The sequence below is a fragment of the Rutidosis leptorrhynchoides genome, chromosome 2, assembly GCF_046630445.1.
Source record: "Rutidosis leptorrhynchoides isolate AG116_Rl617_1_P2 chromosome 2, CSIRO_AGI_Rlap_v1, whole genome shotgun sequence".
Taxonomy (NCBI): Eukaryota; Viridiplantae; Streptophyta; class Magnoliopsida; order Asterales; family Asteraceae; genus Rutidosis; species Rutidosis leptorrhynchoides.
In genome coordinates this window covers 567,763,430-567,785,195 of record NC_092334.1, presented here as the reverse complement: position 1 = coordinate 567,785,195, position 21,766 = coordinate 567,763,430, and the positions used below count along the sequence as shown (strand labels likewise).

At 35.2% G+C, this 21,766-nt stretch overlaps 4 protein-coding genes across 4 annotated transcripts; 1 reads left to right on the top strand and 3 right to left on the bottom strand.

The window, feature by feature from the left end:
• Window positions 1-10: 10 nt before the first annotated feature.
• On the top strand, window positions 11-1,226 carry LOC139889790 (uncharacterized). The gene is made up of 2 exons (XM_071872721.1): window positions 11-46; window positions 291-1,226. Exons 1-2 carry the CDS (start codon window positions 11-13, stop codon window positions 1,224-1,226), a joined length of 972 nt encoding a protein of 323 aa, XP_071728822.1.
• A 1,936-nt stretch (window positions 1,227-3,162) lies between these two features.
• Window positions 3,163-9,881, bottom strand: LOC139889788 (putative disease resistance RPP13-like protein 1). Its single transcript, XM_071872720.1, has 5 exons — window positions 7,095-9,881; window positions 4,365-4,689; window positions 3,834-4,313; window positions 3,505-3,724; window positions 3,163-3,187 (listed from the first exon to the last, which is right to left on the bottom strand). Exons 1-5 carry the CDS (start codon window positions 9,822-9,824, stop codon window positions 3,163-3,165), a joined length of 3,780 nt encoding a protein of 1,259 aa, XP_071728821.1. The 5' UTR covers window positions 9,825-9,881.
• A 1,741-nt stretch (window positions 9,882-11,622) lies between these two features.
• On the bottom strand, window positions 11,623-18,355 carry LOC139889787 (disease resistance protein RGA2-like). The gene is made up of 2 exons (XM_071872719.1): window positions 18,023-18,355; window positions 11,623-11,655 (listed from the first exon to the last, which is right to left on the bottom strand). Exons 1-2 carry the CDS (start codon window positions 18,353-18,355, stop codon window positions 11,623-11,625), a joined length of 366 nt encoding a protein of 121 aa, XP_071728820.1.
• A 71-nt stretch (window positions 18,356-18,426) lies between these two features.
• LOC139889786 (disease resistance protein RGA2-like) lies at window positions 18,427-18,840 on the bottom strand. Its single transcript, XM_071872718.1, has one exon. It carries the CDS (start codon window positions 18,838-18,840, stop codon window positions 18,427-18,429), a length of 414 nt encoding a protein of 137 aa, XP_071728819.1.
• Window positions 18,841-21,766: the final 2,926 nt, after the last annotated feature.

The following is a 21,766-nucleotide window of genomic DNA, read 5'->3' as shown; positions in this document are numbered from 1 at the left end:
GGCTGTTATAATGAAAGTCGTTGTCAAGAACCAACCATCATGCTTTGTATGAGTTTGTGAGTCGTTGTTGATATGGTCAACATTTAGTCTACCCCACAAAAATCTAATAAAAATCTGTATTGGCCAATAAGAAAAAGGGAGCATAATATTTAGGTTTATCTTTACTAGTTACCAATATTCAAATCATACATACATTATACATATACATATATAATTTAATTTAAATATGTAAAGATAATAAATAGTTCAAAAAAAAAAAAAAAAAAGTTAACATATACCATTCATTATAGGCAACCGACAAAAAAGGTGCTGAGATCGATAGTTTAAATGTTCCCTTCCGGGGATCCTTCATCAAACACATAGGCAACGGGTCTTCCACTTCTTTTTGGGACGATCGGTGGCTTGGCGACTTCAAACTCCGGGACAAATTTCAGAGGCTGTTTAGATTGGCTCGAGACAAAGACGCTGCGGTCAGTGAAAGGCTTATTATGCAGGATGACGGGTTGTCTACAAATTGGGATTGGTTACGTTCTCCGTCGGGTCGAACTAACAGCGAGCTAACTGAACTAATGGAACTTCTAGCAGGGTTCAGGCTGAAAAACGATGAACCAGACGCGTGGAGATGGGCTCTCAGCTCTAACAGCAGGTTCAATGTAAAAGATCTCACGAAAGCAATTGATGAATATGTGATCTCGATCAGTGGTATCCCTCAAGAAACGATGCGAAACAACTTCGTGCCAAAGAAAGTCGAAATTTTTGTGTGGCGTGCGTTGAAGAAACGTCTTCCGGTGAAAATTGAACTCGACAAAAGAGGTATTGATTTGCACTCTGTAAGATGTCCTCTCTGTGATGATGATTTAGAGTCGGTAGACCATTCTTTAATTTTTTGCAAACACTCATTGGAACTATGGAATCGAGTATTTGGTTGGTGGAAATTAGGAAGCTTCTCAAATTATAGTGTTGGTGAAATACTTCGTGGTAATGCTCCGGTCTCAATGTCGGTCGTTGGGAAAAAGATTTGGCAAGCGATCGAGTGGATTTGTGGGTATTATATATGGAAAAACCGAAACAACAAAGTATTCCGTGATAAAACTTGGACAACTCCAATTTCGTTGAATGAAATCCAAATAAAATCCTTCGAGTGGATCTCTCAAAGATCGAAAGGAAGGAAATTAGATTGGCTAACGTGGTTGAGGGACCCCAATGTTTACCTTCATTCCTTGTAATCCATGTAAATCGTTTTAAAATTCGGTTTGCATACTCGCGAACCTATGTCTCACTGTTGTTTTCTGTTTGTAATTCTGGAGGAATGGCCTGCCATCTCCAAATTGTGCAACTCTATTTGTGAAATTGTGTAACTCTATTTGTGAGTAATATCATAGGCTTGCATTTCAAAAAAAAACATATACCATTCATTATTCCCATATGATAACCATCATCCGAAACTAAGTTGTTTTCCATAAAAACGCTGTATTAACTTTTTTTCTAAGAAAGTGCTTCCATTTTCTTTGCTATTTTACTTTTACTTTTACTAAAAGAATCATATTCATCACATCATATATTTAGTTTATATTTACATTATTATTATATACTACAAAATATTTATTATATATATATATATATATATATATATATATATATATATATAACATATATATATGGTATTAGAGCAAGGTTAATAAACCTTTTTTCGGCTATAGTACCCGGCACTGTAGCACCGCACATCAATTCTCAAATTAATATTTCGTTACTCAAAAATATACCATCGTACAGCCGCCTCGCGCCGCCGGAACAGTTTGCCGGAAAGTTTCTGTTTTTGCCAGAAAGTCACTTTTTCTGGAGTGCTTGATTACACCGCCGGTACCATTCAACTCCTCTCAAAATTCCGACCCAAACTGCAACTTTAATTGCAGATTGCCGCCGTCCGCCGCCGTATGCCGCTGCCGGAACCTTAAAAATCTCAGGTAAAAAAAAACCGTTTATTAAATTTCGTCAATTCACATGGCGATGATTTCAGCCTTTACAGCCGCCGAGAAAACTTCTCATAATTCACATAAGTTTGGTTTCACTCTCTCACCAACCAATTATGGTTTTTGGAAGACAATGATCCACCCATTCTTAGTTACTAATAATATGTTTGGTTATGTGGACGGCACAATCCCTTGTCCTACAAAACAATTAAAATTAACCGAACCTGATACAGTTCCAAAGGATAATCCCAATTATCCAATCTGGATTGCTAGTGATGCGCACGTCCGTATGTTGATAATATCGACGATTTCTGAAGCTTCTTTTCGACATGTACATGGAGAAACCTCTCGTGATGTTTGGCTCTCTCTAGAGAAAGCCTATGCACCTCATACTTCCTCTTGAGAATACACATTGAAAACACAACTTTTCAATCTTAAGATGAAAGGAGATGAAACCCCCGATGCTTATCTCAATCGTGCACAGGAGTATGCAGATGCCCTTGCAGCTATTGGTGAAAACGTGAAAGATAAAGACCTCGCTTTACTTGCAGTTTCTGGTCTTAGAGAAGAGTACAATAGTCTTAAGTCCAATATCACTACACGTCAGCTTGAGACTACGTTTAGTGAACTTCATGCTCTTCTTAGTGACCACGATTATATGTTGGGTAAGACTCGTGAATCTCTACCATCGGTCACTCAAGTTTTTACCGCTAACACTGGATCTGGAAACTTACTTAACCAATATTCGTTACCACAATCTCAATTATTGGCCATACAACAACAACTGGCCGCTCTTGGACTTCAAGTCACCCCCACCACACCATCAGATTCTCATTCTCAGGCTTTCTACGGTGCTCGTCAGCTTAACAACAACAACAACGATCGTAGTAATCGTCGTCGCGGAGCTTCTCGAGGTTATAACAATCGTGGTCGAGGTAACCGTCGTCACTTTAACTGGGCATCCAACCAAAACATTGTTTTGCTTAGTGAATATTTTTAGAATACAATATATGAGAATTATTCCTCAGATTATATACAAAGTAGGAGACTAGAAAGTATAAAGAGAGACATAAAGATAAAGTGAGAATCATGTGATATGATCAAAGAAGCAGATAAATCAACGATGGAATATCGGAAATCATTATGTGTTTAGAAATCTTGAAAACGAGAAAAAATGCCAGTGTATATGGACTTACAAATGAAGTAATTCAAAGTTTCTGCAAAAAAAAAAAAAAAAAAAAAAAAAAAAAAAGAGATTGATTACGTATAATGAATCGGTGATTGACTACATGCATATAATGAAATGGTGGGTCAAAAGTAAACAAAACTTACCTGACACACTCGATGAATCGTCCATCATGCGTCTACCTCTTCATACTTTCGAAGCTTAGTATTTTAGGTGACGGGAATGACACACTGGTACTAATAAAAACCAAACCCACATTATTCATCCCGTATGTTGATTTTGGGGATATGGGAGATTAGGGGCATGTAGTTGTAGGATTCTTCACTACTACTTTTACTTTTGATATACCTTTTTTTCAGCTTCGGGCAACCAATGATTCTCAAACTGAGAAGTGAACTCAACTGCATTTTCGGTAGATCTTTCATCTTTGGGCAGTTGCGAATTTTAAGATGGTGGAGGGAGGTGAGGTGTTGCAGTCCCTTTGAAATTGTTTCCATTTCCTTCAAATCCCATATCTTGAGAGAAGTAAGAGATGATGGAAATAAGATATGTTTCATCTTTGGGCAGTGTAGAATTTCAAGACGTTGGAGGGATGTGAGGTGTTGCATTCCCTTTGATATTGTTTCCATTTCCTTCAAATCTATTATATATATATAAATGGTCATCACTAATAATAATACTCGCATCATCCTCATTTCCTGACGATCCCCCACCAAATAAGGTTAGGTCAACAAGTGAGGGTGGGAATTCCTGTGGGCCCCACTGTGATATCGGCTTCTTCAACTCACCTATTGTTAATTTTTTCAATTTAGGAGGCCAAAGCCCGCCAGGAAATGAACCACCCAATCTTGGACAGTTGCAAATTGTAAGATGTGTTAAGAAGATGAGCTTCGGCAGTTGTACATCAGGAATTGACTCCAGACTTTCACAATCACTTATTTGTAAACTGGTGATATGAAGGAAGCAATTCAATTCAACGACGAATTTCAGATCTGGAAAACGTGTAATATATAGAGATTCAAGCGATGGCATCCCTAAATTGTTGTTGTTGTTGTTGATAAGCATCTGAGTCTTGTCTCCTCCTTCATATCCTCCTCCCAATTCATTTTTCATTACTTTCTTACATCCCCAAATAATCAGTGACTTGAGTTTCTGCCCTCCTCCAGATGAGAAAAACACATCTCTAATTGAATCACATTCCCGAATACTCAATATCTCAATGTTGTTTGGACAACTACAACACTCAATACTCTTACAACTCCCTATATACAACTTTCTAAGAGATGCCAAGTGATTGCTTCCACTCTTATCATCATTATCATCCTCCTCCCCTCTCTCACCAAGACTTATTAAATTGTCACATTCACTTACTACCAACTCCCTTAAACTCGCAAGAACCACGCTTGCCTTTGCTTCTGATTCCCACAAGTATTTTATCCCATCACATGACCAGATCTCTAATTCTTCAACTTCCCTCAGATGATCTCCAAAACTTCTCAAGAAAACCTCATCAGTAAGACCAAACTTGCCAAACTTGCCAACACATTGTGACCGATGATATGACGATCGCTCCAAATCCATATTGACGAACACGTCATTCATCGATTTCATTGCGAGGTATTTGACCTCTATATGATACGTTTTATAAACATTGCATTCTTCTGAAAAGGCAAACCAAATATGAATATTTAAATCAAAGGTTTTCGACATCTGATGATTTCTACATATAGACAATCACTGTAAATAATAGTTTACAACAGTACTTCCGTTGACAATGCAGTCAAAATAAGATACATGGTGATGATTTGGTGAATGCAGCGTTTTCTTGAAAAATATGCCATGTAAGACTCCATGCACATAGCTTGTCTATCATATAAGCAAACAGCGGAAGACTTCTAGGAAACCTGAGAATAAACATGCTAACAAGTGTCAACACAAAGGTTGGTGAGTTCATAGTTTGTATGTTTCGCATAATCTGTATATAAAGGTGTATCACAAGATTTCAGTTGTTTCATCCGAAACGTTTATCAAAATATTCTACAAGATTGACCACCCTGGTAACTAAACTTAACGTATATATAATTTGTACCCTTTGTATAATCATCTTAATAATACATGCAAACCAACGTGTACGCTTCTCAAATAGCATACGTCCGTCAAAAGGCTAGCGCTCTAGCTCGGACGGGGATATCAAGCCCTATGGATCCATATACAACTACTCGCGCCCACCAGTTCTTATAACTGACAGTTACTAGTTACCAAATCTAAGGGATTTTCAGTTCAAACTCAGTGTAGAATTAAGTATGTACTTGTATCCATTGCGTTTAAAATAAATTGCATGTATTCTCAGCCCAAAAATATATTGCAAAAGCAATTAAAAAGGGAGAAATGAAACTCACACTTTATAATTATTGTAAAACAGTTATTAAAGCATTTGCATGTATTCTCAGCCCAAAAATGTAAAGGGTAAAAGGGATCATATGAAACTCACCTTAGCAGCCTATAAAGTCGTTCACCAAAATGTGATCGAAACTCGGATTACCAAATAACCGTAGATCTCAACGTATCAATATTGAGATTCAATATTATAGGAAAGTACGTAGACACAACGGAGATGATAAACACTATGTTTGATTCATAAATATACCCCCGAACATTACCCATAACCTCCTTGGCAATAACCCATAATTTCCTTAGCTCTATCCCGCTCGAAAACCATTTTGAAAGTGACACGCTCATAACTTCGTCGTAATATTTTATGTATAATATTACTAAAAATATTAAGATTAATAATAATAATAATAATAATAATAATAATAATAATAATAATAATAATAATAATAATAATATAATAATAATAATAATAATAAAGAGATAAATATAAAAGAAAATGAAGAACTGAAACAAAATCGGGCGAATTTATAGATTTGAGCCACCATCACCCACCATGCGATCGCATGGTTTCATAGGCATACGGCCATGCGATCGCATGGCCAACTGTCACCAGCCTGGTTCGTTTGTTTTTATCTTTGTCGACATAATATTATATTTATATATAATATATATAATTTATATAATTAATTATAAATTATATTAAATTCACGTGCATAGTTGACTTGTAATTTTCGTTCCAATAAGTCGTACGTCGTCACTCGACTTATGTTCCGGTTCCGGTTTTTCGAACGTCCTTTCGTATACTGAGAAAACTTGTACTTTACGTTTCGTGAATCGTACCTTTGTCAAAATATAGTCTTAAATCATCCATAAACTATACCACTCGAGGTATAACTTATACATTTGAGTGTTTTGGTCATTTACTTTTATAAATCATCGTCTCGCTATTTGTTAATATATATATTATATACATTTACATTTTTGAAATAGTGTTTTACTGTAGCAAATAGTGATTTTCGAAAACACTTTAGCATTTTGGGTACTGTAGCAATTTAAAAATACTGTAGCAAATTAGTGTTTTACTGGTTCATCTTAAATGCTTTAGCTAACTTATCTAAATATCAAACGAATCAATAAACGAATGTTACTATCGTTTACTAAATAACTTGAAATTATATATATGTATATATCTTTTTAATATACATAAATCAGTTTTTAAATACACATTGGAAGTTATTTATAAATAAATTTTAATAATAAATATTTCAACTTATCATATATATTCAAATAGATATTTAAACTAATAAGTTTAATGTACGGTATCAAACAATTAATACATTGTTACCTTTTCAAGTTATAGTATATATGTATCTATTTACATATAATTATTCGCGAATCATCGAAAACAACCGAAAGGTATTTTAATATATGAAAGTAGTTCAAAAAAATTTAGATTCAGTTTTACAGACTTTGCTTATCGCGTCAGAAATGTTAATCATACAAAGATTAAGTTTAAATTTGATCAGAAATTTCCGGGTCATCACAGATGAAGCTGTACGAACCAAACTTGCCAACACATTGTGGTCACACTCGCTTATTACTAGATGTCTCAGTGAAGGCAGTGCATCGATTGATACTTGGACCAGATTTGGACAATCTTCTATAACAAGTTCCTCAAGGCACGGAAACACATCTCTGCCACAATTGGTTGACCATAACTTCCACCCCTCCATATTTTTGAAGCTTAGAGTTTTAAGTGACGGGAATGAAACACCAACACCAGTAGTACCAAGAAACTCCAAACCTACATCATTCACCTCATCCATGCCTTCAATAAACAACTTCTCAAGTGAGGGTAGCTGCCCTAGTGGAGGTAAACATGTACAATATTTACAACCATGTAACGATACCTCTGACAACTTATTAAAATTGGGATCCACAACCCAATTTGGAAGCTCCATTCCTCTATATGACACTATTTTAAGCTGTTTGAGAGTACCACTGTGAGGCTTCAACCCATCTAATACATCCTTATCGTGAAAATCTTTCCGAGAATCATCGACCACATCACTCCATATCAACTCTAACTCGCTAAGCCTCTTCTGCGAAAAGTTTGCATCTCGTGCATCAGTAGCATTTGTCACTTTCTCCAACCCTTCAATACGGACATCCCCGCACAGGTTCTTCAATTCTTTCAGCTCCCTGATTCCAAATGTGTTTTCACCTCCAACAAGTATTTTGGACAGTGTTTGGAGGCTTTTTAACTTACCAATCCCTAAGGGCATCTTATTCAATTTCAAAGAGCGAGTTTGTCTGATGTCAAAATGCCTCAGATTTTTAAGCATTGAGAAGTCGTTGGGCAACTTAACTAATTTGCAACAGCCAAACAGGATCAATGTTTGTAAATTATAGATGTTGCAGACACTTTCTGGTAGTTGAATGATATTAGTTTGAGATACATTAAGATACCTCAAGTGCCTCAAGCTACCAATAGTATCTGGGATCTCACTTATTTCAAAATTACTTAAATTGAGGACCCTTAACAATGGCAGCATTAAGAAAATGTCCACCAGAATCTTGTTAGATAAGTAGAAACTTTGCCAACCATGTATCACTCCAACAGAAGTTGCCAAGATTGTTCTTAGACTTCTGGCACTTTTGAATGCCTTGAACTTATCATACGCTCCATATTCCTCACGAACAAATGACATGTGGCGACACTTTTCCAACGCTTCACTCCCTTTATCGTTCTCCGTGCCATCATCCAACCTAACAAAAAAGTCACCAGCAATTGATGTCGCCAAGTCATTCATCAAGTCATGCATCACAAACAACGATGTGTCATTTGGGGCATGTTGAAAAAATGACCTTGACAACATCTCATTAAAACATTGATGACCAAAGTGTTCATCTGTTTCAACAGTCGAATGGTGTAAAAATCCTTCTGCCATCCACAATAGAACTAACTCTCCCTTATCAAATACATAGTCCTTAGGAAAGAATGAGCAATACGCGAACAACCGCTTCAAACACACTGAAAGATCTTGGTAACTTAGCCTAAGGGCAGGAACAATTTCACCTGCATTTTCTAGTGTCCATATATTACTATCCAACACTTTCTTCCAGTATTCTTCTTCATTTTCAGAGGAGGTCCTCAATAACCTCCCAATTGCTATCAAAGCCAAAGGTAACCGGCCACATTTTTCCACGATACCTTCACCATGCGGTTTCAGATTCGGATGTGAATCAAAATTATTTTTACCCAAAGCATTTTGAGCAAATAAAGTCACAGCATCATCATGTGACAGGCTCTCCAGTTGGCCTGTATTATCACTATAGCCTAGCTGGTTGAGTAATTTCTTCTTCCGAGTTGTCACAATGATTTTACTTCCGGGAGCACATTTATGAAACAGAGCAACTAAGGTTCCCAAATTTTCACTCCATACATCATCTAACACGATCAGAAAGCGTTTTCCTGTGAGTTGTTTTTCAAGAGCTACATGAAGTAGATTAAGATCTCGAAAATCCTTGTTTTCTCCGCCCATATTTTGATAGATAATACTGCTTATACGAGTGATATCAAACTCATCCGAAACACAAACCCACGCCTCGAGTTCAAAGTGCTCCTTCACTTGGTTGTCATTATACAAAAGTTTGGCCGGAGTAGTTTTACCAACCCCACCCATACCAACTATCGGAATAACGCTAAAGCTTTTATTACCAGGTTCAACCGTCAGTAATTGTTGGAGTAATTCCCCCTTTTTCACTTCACGTCCAACAATAGTAGACACATCTATTATAGAGGTGGTTTCTATTCTTGTATTTTTATTTTTTGGACTAGCAACTTTCGGAATCAAACCAAGACTAGTTTTATGGGTTTCTAGATCTTTCAATTCTTTGTAAATTTGATCTAACTTGTTACCCATACGAGTACTTAGTGAGAAATTTGTTAACCAAGATGGGAATTTTACCTTGCTGGTGCTGCCAACAGATTTGTCATTGAACTCACGGTGCATAGCCTCAGTTGCTAAACCATCGAGTACATCCTCCATATCATAAGCCACATGTTGGAGCCTATTCAACCACCGTTTAACTTCATTATCATTTATTTCCTCTGAAGCATCATTAAGTAAATCTTTGATCTCGAAGAATTTTGTCTCAAATTTCTTGAGCTCGGATTGAATTCCCCTAGAGCGAGCAATTTTCTTCACAGCTTCAGAGGTTAACTTTTCAAGAACAAATTTGAGTGGCTCAGAAACCAAAGCGTCAGCCATTATTGTTAATTGGGTAATGAAGAGAGAGTAGAGATTATACTAGATAGATAGATGAAATGTGGGTGTAATGGAAGTCGTTGTTGTCGAACCATCATGCCTATGTAACATTTAGTCTACACCACAATTTAGTCTACGCCACAAAAATCTAATAAAAATCTGCATTGGCCAATAAGAAAAAGGGAGCATAATATTTAGGTTTATCTTTGGGTGATTAGATCACTAGAGTCGATGTTAAATCTCAGTGTTAAATTTAACACTGAATTTAACACTGAGGTTAAAACAGAGGAAATCGTTCGGTGTTAAAGTCATTATTTTAATATTATTATTTAAATAAATGAAGAAGAAAGAAAATAAAATAAAATAAAAATTAAACAGCGTTACATGGGTAACAGTGGTCGGCGACGGTGGTTTAACGCCGGGACGGAGCGGCGGCAAGTCGACGTCCCGGCGTTAAATCGTTTAACGGTGCCAACATACATCGACTCCTAGAGCTCTTATAAATTGGGTGTGATAAATTCACACTCATTTTTTATACATCCAACACAATTGTAAGTTCCCAAAATACCATTTATATCATAATTATCTTTATTATTTTTTGATCCCATGTCAGACATATCTTTTTCTCACCTATCTATTTTTCTATCGCTTATCATCTCGAAAATCTATTCATTCATCACGTCTCTTTACAGGAAAAAAATGTTGATGATTTTAGTGTCATTCAACGTACATTTTAGTTAATTGCGATTTACTTAAATGCATGTGTTAGCTAGCTATACTTAACAACGGGGTTCGGAGAGTGTGGAGTACACGCACGTAAGAGTTGGCTGCTAACTGTCGCGCAAAATGCGGGGGTCAAGGGGGTTGCGCCCCCTTGCGGGGTCCAAGGGGCAGCGCCCCGAAACCTCAACCGAAATTGCACTATTCGTTATCAATGAAAAAGTGCAATCCAATAGTTATACATTTTCGGTATAACAGTTTTTCCCGCCTAAAATGAAGGGATACATCCTTTCATTTGTCTAACTATTTTACATAACAGATTTTGGACGTTTTATCATTCACTCTGCATTCATCAACAAACTGAAAACACACACATATTCTCTAACAATTTGATCAGTGATTTCATTGCCAAAAACACTGATTGCGTTCTTGTCTTATCCCTGTAAAGATTTCGTGCAACCAAGACTATCGTAGGATCGAAATACTTTATAGAGACAGTGATTACACGATTCAAGAACGAATTCGACAGTCAGTTTATACCCGATTTCTAACAAAAAAGAGAGAGCAACGCAAATGAACACAATTTTACACTTTTGAAAATTGAAACTTTGCACAAAGTTCAAGTTACACTTTTCATTCCAATTCAAAGGAATCCAGTGATAAACACAAATTTACACTAAACATTCATCCCTAAGAGCACTAAGAGTCGTTCGGTGTTAAATCTCAGTGTTAAATTTAGCACTGGATTTAACACTGAGGTCAAAACAGGGAAATGGTTCAGTGTTAAATCTCGGTGTTAAATCAATTTTAATTTTATTTTTTTTATTGATTATATAGTTTAATTATTATTATGATTATTTTATACTTTTTATTATTATTTAATTCATTTAAAATAAAATCATTTCATTTATTATTGTAATTTATTTAACTAATAAAAAAGTATATAATATATATACGGAGTATTAAAGAAGTATATAAACATATTAAAAAAGTTAGAGCCCAATGTTTTATATTAAATTAGCCCATGAGTCTATGTTTGGCCCAACTATTTACTTTAGGGTTTTTTTTTCTCAACCTAATCTCAAACTTCATCTTGTTTCCTGTACGTCTGCAACTACAAAAAATTAAATAAATAAAAACTGAAAATAAGAAAACGTCTGCAACTACAAAAAATTAAATAAATAAAAAAAGAAAGAAAAGGAAGAAGAAAGGGAAAAAAAACAGGGATTCAGCGTCGCCTACGCGACGGTGGCTGATAACGGCGAGCGGCAACGGCAATTTAACGCCGGACGGAAGTCGACAATGTCGGGATCCCGGCATCGGATATGTTTAACGGCGAAAAAATGATGTTTTTGGTGGTCGACTCCTGGTGCTCTAAATTTACTCAAACACTCAAATAAAATCCCTAAATCTTATTTTTCTTTATCAGATTACTTTTTCATTTTTGTCACATTACTTTTTTTTACTTATGTCATTATCATCAGATTACTTTTTTACTTTTGTCAAATTATTTTTTACTTTTATTAAACAATTTATCTCTCTCCTAACTTTGAAAATATCAATTTTTCTTTTGGGAATACAAGTTTCGATGCTAAAAAACTAATAAATACACCTCTTTATCAATAGTCAACTTTTTGAAAAACTAATATTAAGTAATACGAAGTAACACATTTTCAAGAAGACTTTTTTCAAAAAATACAGTTAGCAAGTACTCGCGGACAACCAACAAAGAAGAAAACGCAACAAAAAATGCGTTAGGATCCCGTTCATCAAGAATCTCGCAGATATAGTTGTTTAGCCATGCGTAATTATGTCAGGCAAGATTCTACTAAAGAGCCAGCAAGACAAATTTCATGTGAGTTTGACATTGTGATGCCCCGTACAAAATTAACGTGTACGGATCATCAACAACAGGATCATTACAAGGTCAAACAATATATGCTGTTTTAAAACAAGTTTGCATTCATAAAAAGGGTAACGTCTTTACCGACATCAAATGTTTTACAAACGATAGCGTGCTTCTACGAATAGAAAGCATTAACATAAGTACGTGACACAAAGGTCATTACAAAATTCATTGTTCAAATATAACATAGGTTGTGAATGCAAAGTAAAAGTTTCATGCAGAGACATCTCTAAACAAAGCAGCAGGAGTCTACACAGCAAGTCTAACAGCGAGACTAATACAGCGGAAGCATCAAACGTCTAAGCACCTGAGAATAACATGCTTAAAAATGTCAACACGAATGTTGGTGAGCTATAGTTTAATTGTAACAGTAATGTAAGGTAGGCCACGAGATTTCGTATTCCAAAACAGTATGAAAAGTATATGCTTAACCGTGGGCACTTGGTGTGGTGACCCGTAAATTTCGACTAAATTTAAACTTAATCTTAAATGATTAATGATTTCGACACGATAAGTAAAGTCTGTAAAACTGAATCTCAAAAATTTTAAACTATTCAAACACCCTTCAGTTGTTCTCAACGATTCGCGAACCATTATATGTAAATAGATACATATATATACTATAACTTGAAAACGTAACAAAGTTTTAATTGCATGTTACCGTACATTAAACTTATTGGTTTATATATCTATTTGAATATATATGATTTCAAGTTATTTAGTAAACGATAGTAACATTCGATTATTGATTCGATTGATATTTAGATAAGTTAACTAAAACGTTTAAGATGAACAAGTAAAACACTAATTTGCTACAGTATTTTCAAATTGCTACAGTACCCAAAATGCTACAGTGTTTTCGAAAATCACTATTTGCTACAGTAAAATTTACTTTGCTACAGTGAATTGCTACAGTAAAAATTGACTTTGCTACAGTAACTTGCTACATTAAAACACTATTTTAAAAATGTATTTTAACAAATAGTGAGACGATGATTTATAGAAGTAAATGACCAAAACACTCTAAAGTTTAAGATATACTTTGAGTGGTATAGTTTATGAATAACTTAAGGCTATATTTTGACAAAGGTACGTGACACGAAACGTAAAATGCAAGTTTTCTAAAGGTACGAAAGGACATTCGAAAAACCGGAACCGGGACATAAGTCAAGTGATGACGTACGACTTATCGGAACAAAAATTACAAATCAACTATGCACGAGAATAAAATATAATATATAATTAATTAATTTAAATTATATATTATATATATATTATTTAATTATGTCGACAAGCATTAGGACAAAATTATGTGAGCTGGAAAAATGGGCCATGCGATCGCATGGCCAATGGCCTTCAGAACCATGCGATCGCATGGGGTCTGGGGACAGGCCACACCTATAAAAACTCGATCATTCTGCTTCTGTTTTAACATATATTACTCCGTATTTATTTTATTTATTATTATTATTATTATTATTATTATTATTATTATTATTATTATTATTATTATTATTATTATTAATAAGATTATTATTAATCTTATTATTTTTATTATTAATGTTATTATTTTTGCGATACAAAAATAATAATGTACATAAAATATTACGACGGAGTGCTGTCCAAGTAATTTTCAAAACGAGTTTCCGAGCGAGCTAGAGCTAAGGAAAATATGGGTTATTACCAAGGAGGTTATGGGTAATGTTCGGGGGTATTTTTGTGAATCAAACCTCGTGTTTATCATCTCCGATGCTTCTACGTGCTTTCCTGCAATATTGTATATCAATATAAAACAGTGAGTTCATTGATCCCTTTTTATACATATTTTTGGGCTGAGAATACATGCGCTGTTTTATAAAATGAATACAAAAACTAAAACTGATTTGAGTGAGTTTCATAAGATCCCTTTTACTCTCTACATTTTTGGGCTGAGAATACATGCAAATGCTTTATTAACCGATATACAATATTTATATGCGTGAGTTTCATTTGCTCCCTTTTTAATTGCTTTTGCAATCTACATTTTTGGGCTGAGAATACATGCACTTTATTTCAAACGCAATGGATACAAGTACATACTAAATTCTACACCGAGTTTGAACCGAAAATCCCTTAGCTTTGGTAACTAGTAACTGCCAGTTATAAGAACTGGTGGGCGCGAGTAGTTATATATGGATCCATAGGGCTTGATATCCCCGTCCGAGCTAGAGCACTAGCCTTTTAATGGACGTATGCTATTTGAGAAGCGTACACGTTGGTTTGCGTGTATTATTAAAATGATTATACAAAGGGTACAAATTATATAAACGTTAAAGTTTAGTTACCAGGGTGCTCAATTTTGTAGAACCGATTGATAAACGTTCCGGATGAAACAACTGAAATTTTGTGATCCACCTTTTATGTAAAACCTATTGATAAACATTTTGAATAAAACAACTGAACTTTTGTAATCCACATTGATATACGGATTATGTGTAATATTAAAACTATGAACTCACCAACCTTTGTGTTGACACTTGAAGCATGTTTATTCTCAGGTTTCTAGAAGTCTTCCGCTGTTTGCTTATACGTGATACAAGATATGTGCTTGGAGTCATACATGCTATATACAAGAAACTTGCATTCACCAAACCATTACCATGTATCTTATTTTGACTGTATTGTCAACAGATGTATTATTGTAAACCATTTAAATGGTGATTGTCTATACGTAGGAATCATCAGATGTTAAAAACCTGGAATTTATATATTCATTTATGAAATACCTTTTCAAACGAATATAATGTTACAAAATGTATCACATAGAGGTCAAATACCTCGCAATAAAATCAATGAATGACGTGTTCGTCCATATGGATTTGGAGCGATCGTCACACTTGGTAACTAACTTAACGTAAATATCACCCCCTAAAAGTACACTTGGCGAGTGCGTAAGTTTATGAAGTATTAAACAACCGTTAAATGCTAGCGCGACTAGTCCGAGTGGGGATGTCAAACCCTATGGATCCATATCTAAGATTCGCGTTCACCGGTTCAAAAACCAATGACTAAACGTTACCGAGCTAAGGGGAAAGTTTATGCCGTTATATAATCCACACATATATAAAGTTTAAGTACTCATGCCTAGTAAGTAAAACGTAAAAAGCGCATGTATTCTCAGTCCCAAAAATAGTTGAAGTAAAAAAGGATGCTATAACTCACAGTGAATAAGCAGTAATAGTCGATACGAGATAAGTAAGCAAGTAAATTGGTCCGAAAGGTCCTCAACCTGAGTCAAAAGTTACTAAGTCAGTAAATCATTCCCAAAGGTTTGAAAGTACATAAATTAAGTCTTAAGTATCATCATCATCATCATCGTACGTAAAAAGTAAAGCAAGTTCTCAATCAAGAATAGATATCGAAACAAGGGCTGACTTCGTTTAGCTGCTACGACCTCTATACAAACCGAAAAAATGTGTAGTCAGTGGCCATGGCTCCGTATGTGAGCCCTCTAACCGCTGACCAATTTTCAGAACCTAACTCATCTTCGTTTGACCGTGGTGACGGTTTAAGTGCGAGTAGGTCAGAAATTTCGGCAGAACGTTACAAAGGCGTAGTGACTTTCGGAAGGCTATAAATCATAAACCATATATTGTATTAAGACGAGTCTTAAATGAAAAGTCATCTACTCGAACCGAACTCTCTGGAAATCAACTTTTACAGAAGCCCAGGGGCCTGATCAGACCCTGAAAACAGTAATCAAGTGCTCCGGTGGGATTCTTGGTGCTTGATGCTCATCACGGTTCTCATCCTTGATGCTTGTAGCTTCAAGTGTACAACTCATTGATGTGTTAGCATCACTTTGACCAAGGTTTAACCATCAACACACAAGAGTCAATACTAAGAATTAAAACACAACTCATGTGAGAGTTTGAGCAAGGTGATGAACCAAGGTTACATCAAGTTTCTTAGCTTCAACACAAATACAAGTCCCATTAAGCTATAAACTTTGAATCAAACTAAATAATCAAGACCTTAAGTTATGGAACTTAGATCTTAGCTAAGTATTAAAGACCTTATACTAAAAAGTCTAGATCTCATGTTCTTGGTGAAACCCTAAGTTAAAACACTTAGACTTTCAACTTTACACAACCATAAGTTATGAAACTTAGATTTTGTAAAGTAAAGTGAACACAAATTAATGAACTCTTTTTTTAACAAGTTAGATGACCATAAGTTATATAACTTAGATCAATCTTAGATAAGTGAAAGTTATAAATTAGGAAGCTTAAACTTTCTTGTTCTTGAACTTTCAAAGTTAGACTTTGCTTACAAGATTCATGAGATCAAAGTTAACAAGTAATCTTTGACCAAGGAACTTATATAAATCAAATTCCATAAATATAAATGATAAATTTAAAGTTAAAAATAAACAAGTTCAAGTTTGGATCCTTTATATAAAGAGATATCAAGTTACAAGCTTGAATCTTCATGAAATGAACTTTAAAGTTCCAATACTTGAACATAAAGAGGATCTTAAAGTATTTGATCCTTAGATTTATTACAAGTTTCATGTAGAACCAAAAGCTACAAAGCTTTGATCCTTGTTCTTGCTTCTTTATCATACAAGTGATTAAAGATTTCAAGATAACATGAGGATTTAAGTTATAAAAATCAAAATCCAAAAATAATAAAAGAATGATGATGATTACGGTTTTGGAAGCAAAAAGAAGAAAGAAAAAGAGTTTAAACCTTCAAGTTCTTCAAGAAATTTTGACAGAAAAGTTAGAGAGGAACTTGAGAGAAAAAAGAGTGTGTGTTTTTGTGAAATGAAATGAGAGAATGAAGTGAAGTTTAAAAAAAAATGGAATGGTGGTCATGGTTGGTGTAGGCCGACGGTTTGGGGAGCAAGGGTGGGGGGGACCATTTGCTTGGCATGGGTGGTAGTACGTGGTGGTGTGGGTACATGTTGGGTGGCATGGAACAAAATGTTAAAACATGTAAGTAGTATTACCATGCATGCTTAATACTTGTCTTATTTTCCTAATGGGTTTTGTCTTATGCTTTATGGGCTAATTAGTCCATTAATTAGTCCATCAAATAAGCCCATTACTTGAGTAGGTTGGGCCATGGAAGTCCACTATGGTAAAGTCCATTAAGGTAACTAGTAAGCATTAGTAAACACCAAGCGTAATTAAATAAGTCCTTAAGCCAAGTAATTGTTATAATAAATAACAATTAAGTTTATGTAGTCCTATTATTCCAATTATGACAAAAGTTTAACGTGTACCAAGTACGTAGCTCGTTTTAAACGATAAGTGACTAAAAACACGTTGTAAGGCATTAACGAAAGTAGTTAACATAATTAATGATCCCAGAATATAATCTAACTCAGTACGCACAAATACGCAGTTTCGTGAGAGTAATAAATATAACAAAAAATCGAAAAAGTTGGGTCGTTACAGACATGAACAAGGAACCAACAATCGACTTGAACGAGGATCCATATGAGTTTAAGAGTCCAGAAATGTTCAATTTGAACGAATTCCAACAACGAAGAGTTATGGTATGTTTAACGATATTCCAAATATATTACCAGAAAACGTTTTCCCATGAGTTGATTTTCAAGAGCTACTTGAAGTAGATTAAGATCTCGAAAATCCTTGTTTTCTCTGCCCATATTTTGATAGATAATACTGCTTATACGAATGATATCAAACTCATCCAAAACACAAACCCACGCCTTGAGTTCAAAATGCTCCTTCAATTGGTTGTCATTATACAAAAGTTTGGCCAGAGTGGTTTTACCAACCCCACCCATACCAACTATCGGAATAACGCTAAAGCTTTTATTATCAGGTTCAACCGTCAGTAATTGTTGGAGTACTTCTCCCTTTTTCACATCCACGTCCAACGATAGTAGACACATCTATTATAGAGGTGGTTTCTATTCTTGTATCTTTATTTTTTGGACTAGCAACTTTCGGAATCAAACCAAGACTAGTCTTTTCCGGTTTCTAGATCTTTCAATTCCTTGTAAATCTGATCTAACTTGTTACCCATATGAATACTTAGTGAGAAATTTGTTAACCAAGATGGAAATTTTACCTTGCTGGTGCTGCCAACAGATTTGTCGTTGAACTCGCGGTGCATAGCATCAGTTGCTAAACCATCGAGTACATCCTCCATACCGTAAGCCAAATGTTGGAGCCTATTCAACCACCGTTTAACATCTTTATCAGTTACTTCCTTTTGAGAAGCATCATTAAGTAATTCTAGGATGTCGGAGAATATTGTATCAAACTTGTTGATCTCATATTGAATTCCCCGAGAGCCAGCAATTTTCTTCACAACTTCAGAGGCTAAGTTCTGAAGAACAAGTTTGATGAGATCAGAAGCGATAACTTCAGCCATTGATTGTTGATTAATTAGTTTATAATGAGAAAGTGTTCAGTATATAACAAAAAGAGATCCGCTAATGGTCAATGTTTAAGATCTGAAAAGGGGAGGGTTAGATCTCAATTGGCCAATAAGACCATAGATATGAGTAGATATGGTATATGGACCATGGCAGGAAAATAAGGAGTTGTAATGGGGGCGTCTAAGGATGAGTTGAATTTAATTTTGTTTTTCTATTTTGCTTTTTTATTTATTTTTTATTTGTTTTTTATAAGAAAAAATAATATATAAAAAGAGTTAATAATTAAAATTAAAATTACATAATATCAAATAAAACTAAAAATAACATTTAACATGAAATTAGAAAGTGCATAAACTTAAACATAACATAAAATTAATAAGTTATAAAATTGAAATAAAACATAAAGTAGTTGCTTAATCGTCATTGTTGTCGTCATTCTTGTTATCGTTTTCATCTTCATCTTCGGAAGACGAAATTTGAATTATATCCCTAAACTTCTTTCAAACCCAATTTTGAAGCTTTTCAGCCATTTTTTGTCCTTCTTTTTTAAACGATCGGTATCCGCGTTTAGAATTTGGATCCCTTGCGCAGCTTGTTGAAGGTAAGCTGCATCTCTAAAAGCCGCAAGAGATAAACTTTTTCCTTCGTCCTTCGTAACTGAACTTTTGGTGGACTTTGAAGAGTTTGTTGAACGAGACGCCGTTCCCGCATCAGACGAAATTGATCTTTGACGTGGCGTGGATATACCATACATAACTCCCTAAATTTATACAAGATTCAAATATCACAAAAAGCACGCACAATCTATCGAGTACTTAAAACCCGGTTGCTATAGCACTTAATGCAAGTATTCTTATCAAGTTCGTCCCGAGAGAGCGGTGTAGATTATGTATTTGAAACTAATAGTTATCCTAGGGTTTTTGTTTGATTGAGGGGTTTGCGAGATATTTTGACTAATCAACTAAATTTGCAATAAACAAACTAAAACTTAACAAGTAACAAGTAACAAGTAATCAAGAAATGAGAAATAATCAATATGATGAAGAGTGTTCACTTATCTAATCCTCTTTATGCTTAGATGGCCCTTGTTTTCCCCAAATTGTTATCACTTAAGTTGTTTGAACTAGTAGATATTCTTAATCCAATTCTACCTTGCGAATTCATATAAGCTTAGCAAAACTAGATCAAGTAATGTATGAGTTGATTATTTAGATTATGCCCGGGTTAAAATCACTTAAAATCCTTTAACCATCAAAGTCACCTAAGATAGTCAAACACCACTATGATGAACAAAGGTCAATTGAAAACCAACCTAGCCTAGAAACACAATCACTTGAAATTCCTATTCTAGTTGTCTAGATCACCAAAGGTGTTGAAGCACAAATTGATTCACTACTAAAATCACTTAAAGAGCTACTCAATTCATGTAATCAAAGTAAAACCAATATCAAACATAGCAATGGACCTCATGGCTAACTCAATAACACTAGCTCATGTATTTTCATTCAAAACAACTTTCATTCAATAGATTAAGGACACATCATGCATTAAAGATTCATAGATAAGCAAACACAAGAGATTTAGCTACTCATAGCAAAGATTACACTAGCAATAATCATGAAAGCATCAATAAACATCATCTTGAGTGATTACAAGCTAAGATTCAAAGATAAATGATGATAAACAAAGATTACAAGTAAAGATTAAACTTAGATGAAGATTAAGTAAAGATTACAACTATTTGATTCAAAATAAGAAAGAGTAAAGTTAAGATTACAACCCAAATTGATAACAAAAGAAAGATCTAGCACTAATGAAGATGAAACTTGAGCTTGCTTCCTCCAAATCACCTTAGAACTCTAATGGATGATGAAATTAGAGTTTTGTGTGTGTAATTCGGAGTAAAAACTGCAGCTCCCTTGCCAAATGACCTATCTTATTCTATTTATAGTGGTGAGGAAAGTGGGCTGAATCAGCGTTAGGAGCGCCGCTTTTGACGCAGTTGCGGCGCTCTTGGCTTCAATTGGTACGGCGCTGTTGACTTAGGTTCGGCGCTCTAGGCTTCATCTGGTGCGGCACTGTTGACTTAGGTGCGGCGCTCTTGGAGCTGTAGGAACGGCGCTTCTGCCTCTGAAGAGCGACGCTTCTGTTCACTGTGAAGAAATTGAGACAAAACGTTGGTGATTGCGCCGCTTTTACCATAGGTGTAGCGCTCTGGGATGTGAGGTGCGGCGCTCCTTTATCAGGAGCGGTGCTTTTGATGCTGTTTCCTGCACTTGTCATTTTCTTTTCGCTTTTTGAACATTTCTTGGTCAATTTTACACCAAGTTAGGCATTTTGCCTTGAGTGGACACTTTGGCACAGGAAAACAACTTTAAAGCCCCAACGATCATCAAAACTGAATAAAATGAGGTCGATATTGCGTAATAAATATGTCTAAATGGAGCAATATCAAACCCCTACATTTGAACCTTGTTTGTCCTCAAGCATGCAAATCAATAGAACAAGGATTGGAGAAAATAAACGTTCAATGATTAGAGCCAAAGTGCAATGTAGGCAACAAGTGATACCTTTTTAGAATGAGCACTTTGTTGGCTAACATGAACTCCAAAACCTTTTAATTGTCAAGGACCAAGCATTCTCCTACTCTTCTTCTTCAACTAGTGGCATGAGTATAAATCAACGTTTCCATAATCTTCAATCACCACCAAATCAACATCAATTCAAACCTAGGTCTACCCGAAACAATCATTCCCCGGTCAAGATCAACTACATCACCTAAGAGGCCATCAAACACCAAATCATCAAGCCTAAGGTTTATCACAATCAACACTTTGACCTCCTTGACCCTGACCAAATATGTAGGATTCACGGGATAGACATCAATCAAGCCAAAAATCAACGCTATTCACAAAATAA

Excerpts from the sequence above, each read along its gene's own strand:
- LOC139889790 (XM_071872721.1), top strand. The coding sequence starts at position 11 with ATGAAAGTCGTTGTCAAGAACCAACCATCATGCTTT. Across the intron at positions 47-290 it reads AGAACCAACCATCATGCTTT|GCAACCGACAAAAAAGGTGC; the intron begins GTATGAGTTTGT and ends CATTCATTATAG.
- LOC139889788 (XM_071872720.1), bottom strand. The coding sequence starts at position 9,824 with ATGGCTGACGCTTTGGTTTCTGAGCCACTCAAATTTGTTCTTGAAAAG. Across the intron at positions 4,690-7,094 it reads TGGTTCGTACAGCTTCATCT|TTTGGCAAGTTTGGTCTTAC; the intron begins GTGATGACCCGG and ends TGTGTTGGCAAG. Across the intron at positions 3,188-3,504 it reads TGCCCGAAGCTGAAAAAAAG|AAACTTTGAATTACTTCATT; the intron begins GTATATCAAAAG and ends TTTTTTTTGCAG.
- LOC139889787 (XM_071872719.1), bottom strand. The coding sequence starts at position 18,355 with ATGTGTCTACTATCGTTGGACGTGGATGTGAAAAAGGGAGAAGTACTC. Across the intron at positions 11,656-18,022 it reads TCATGGGAAAACGTTTTCTG|TTGCAGACGTACAGGAAACA; the intron begins GTAATATATTTG and ends AATTTTTTGTAG.
- LOC139889786 (XM_071872718.1), bottom strand. The coding sequence starts at position 18,840 with ATGGCTGAAGTTATCGCTTCTGATCTCATCAAACTTGTTCTTCAGAAC.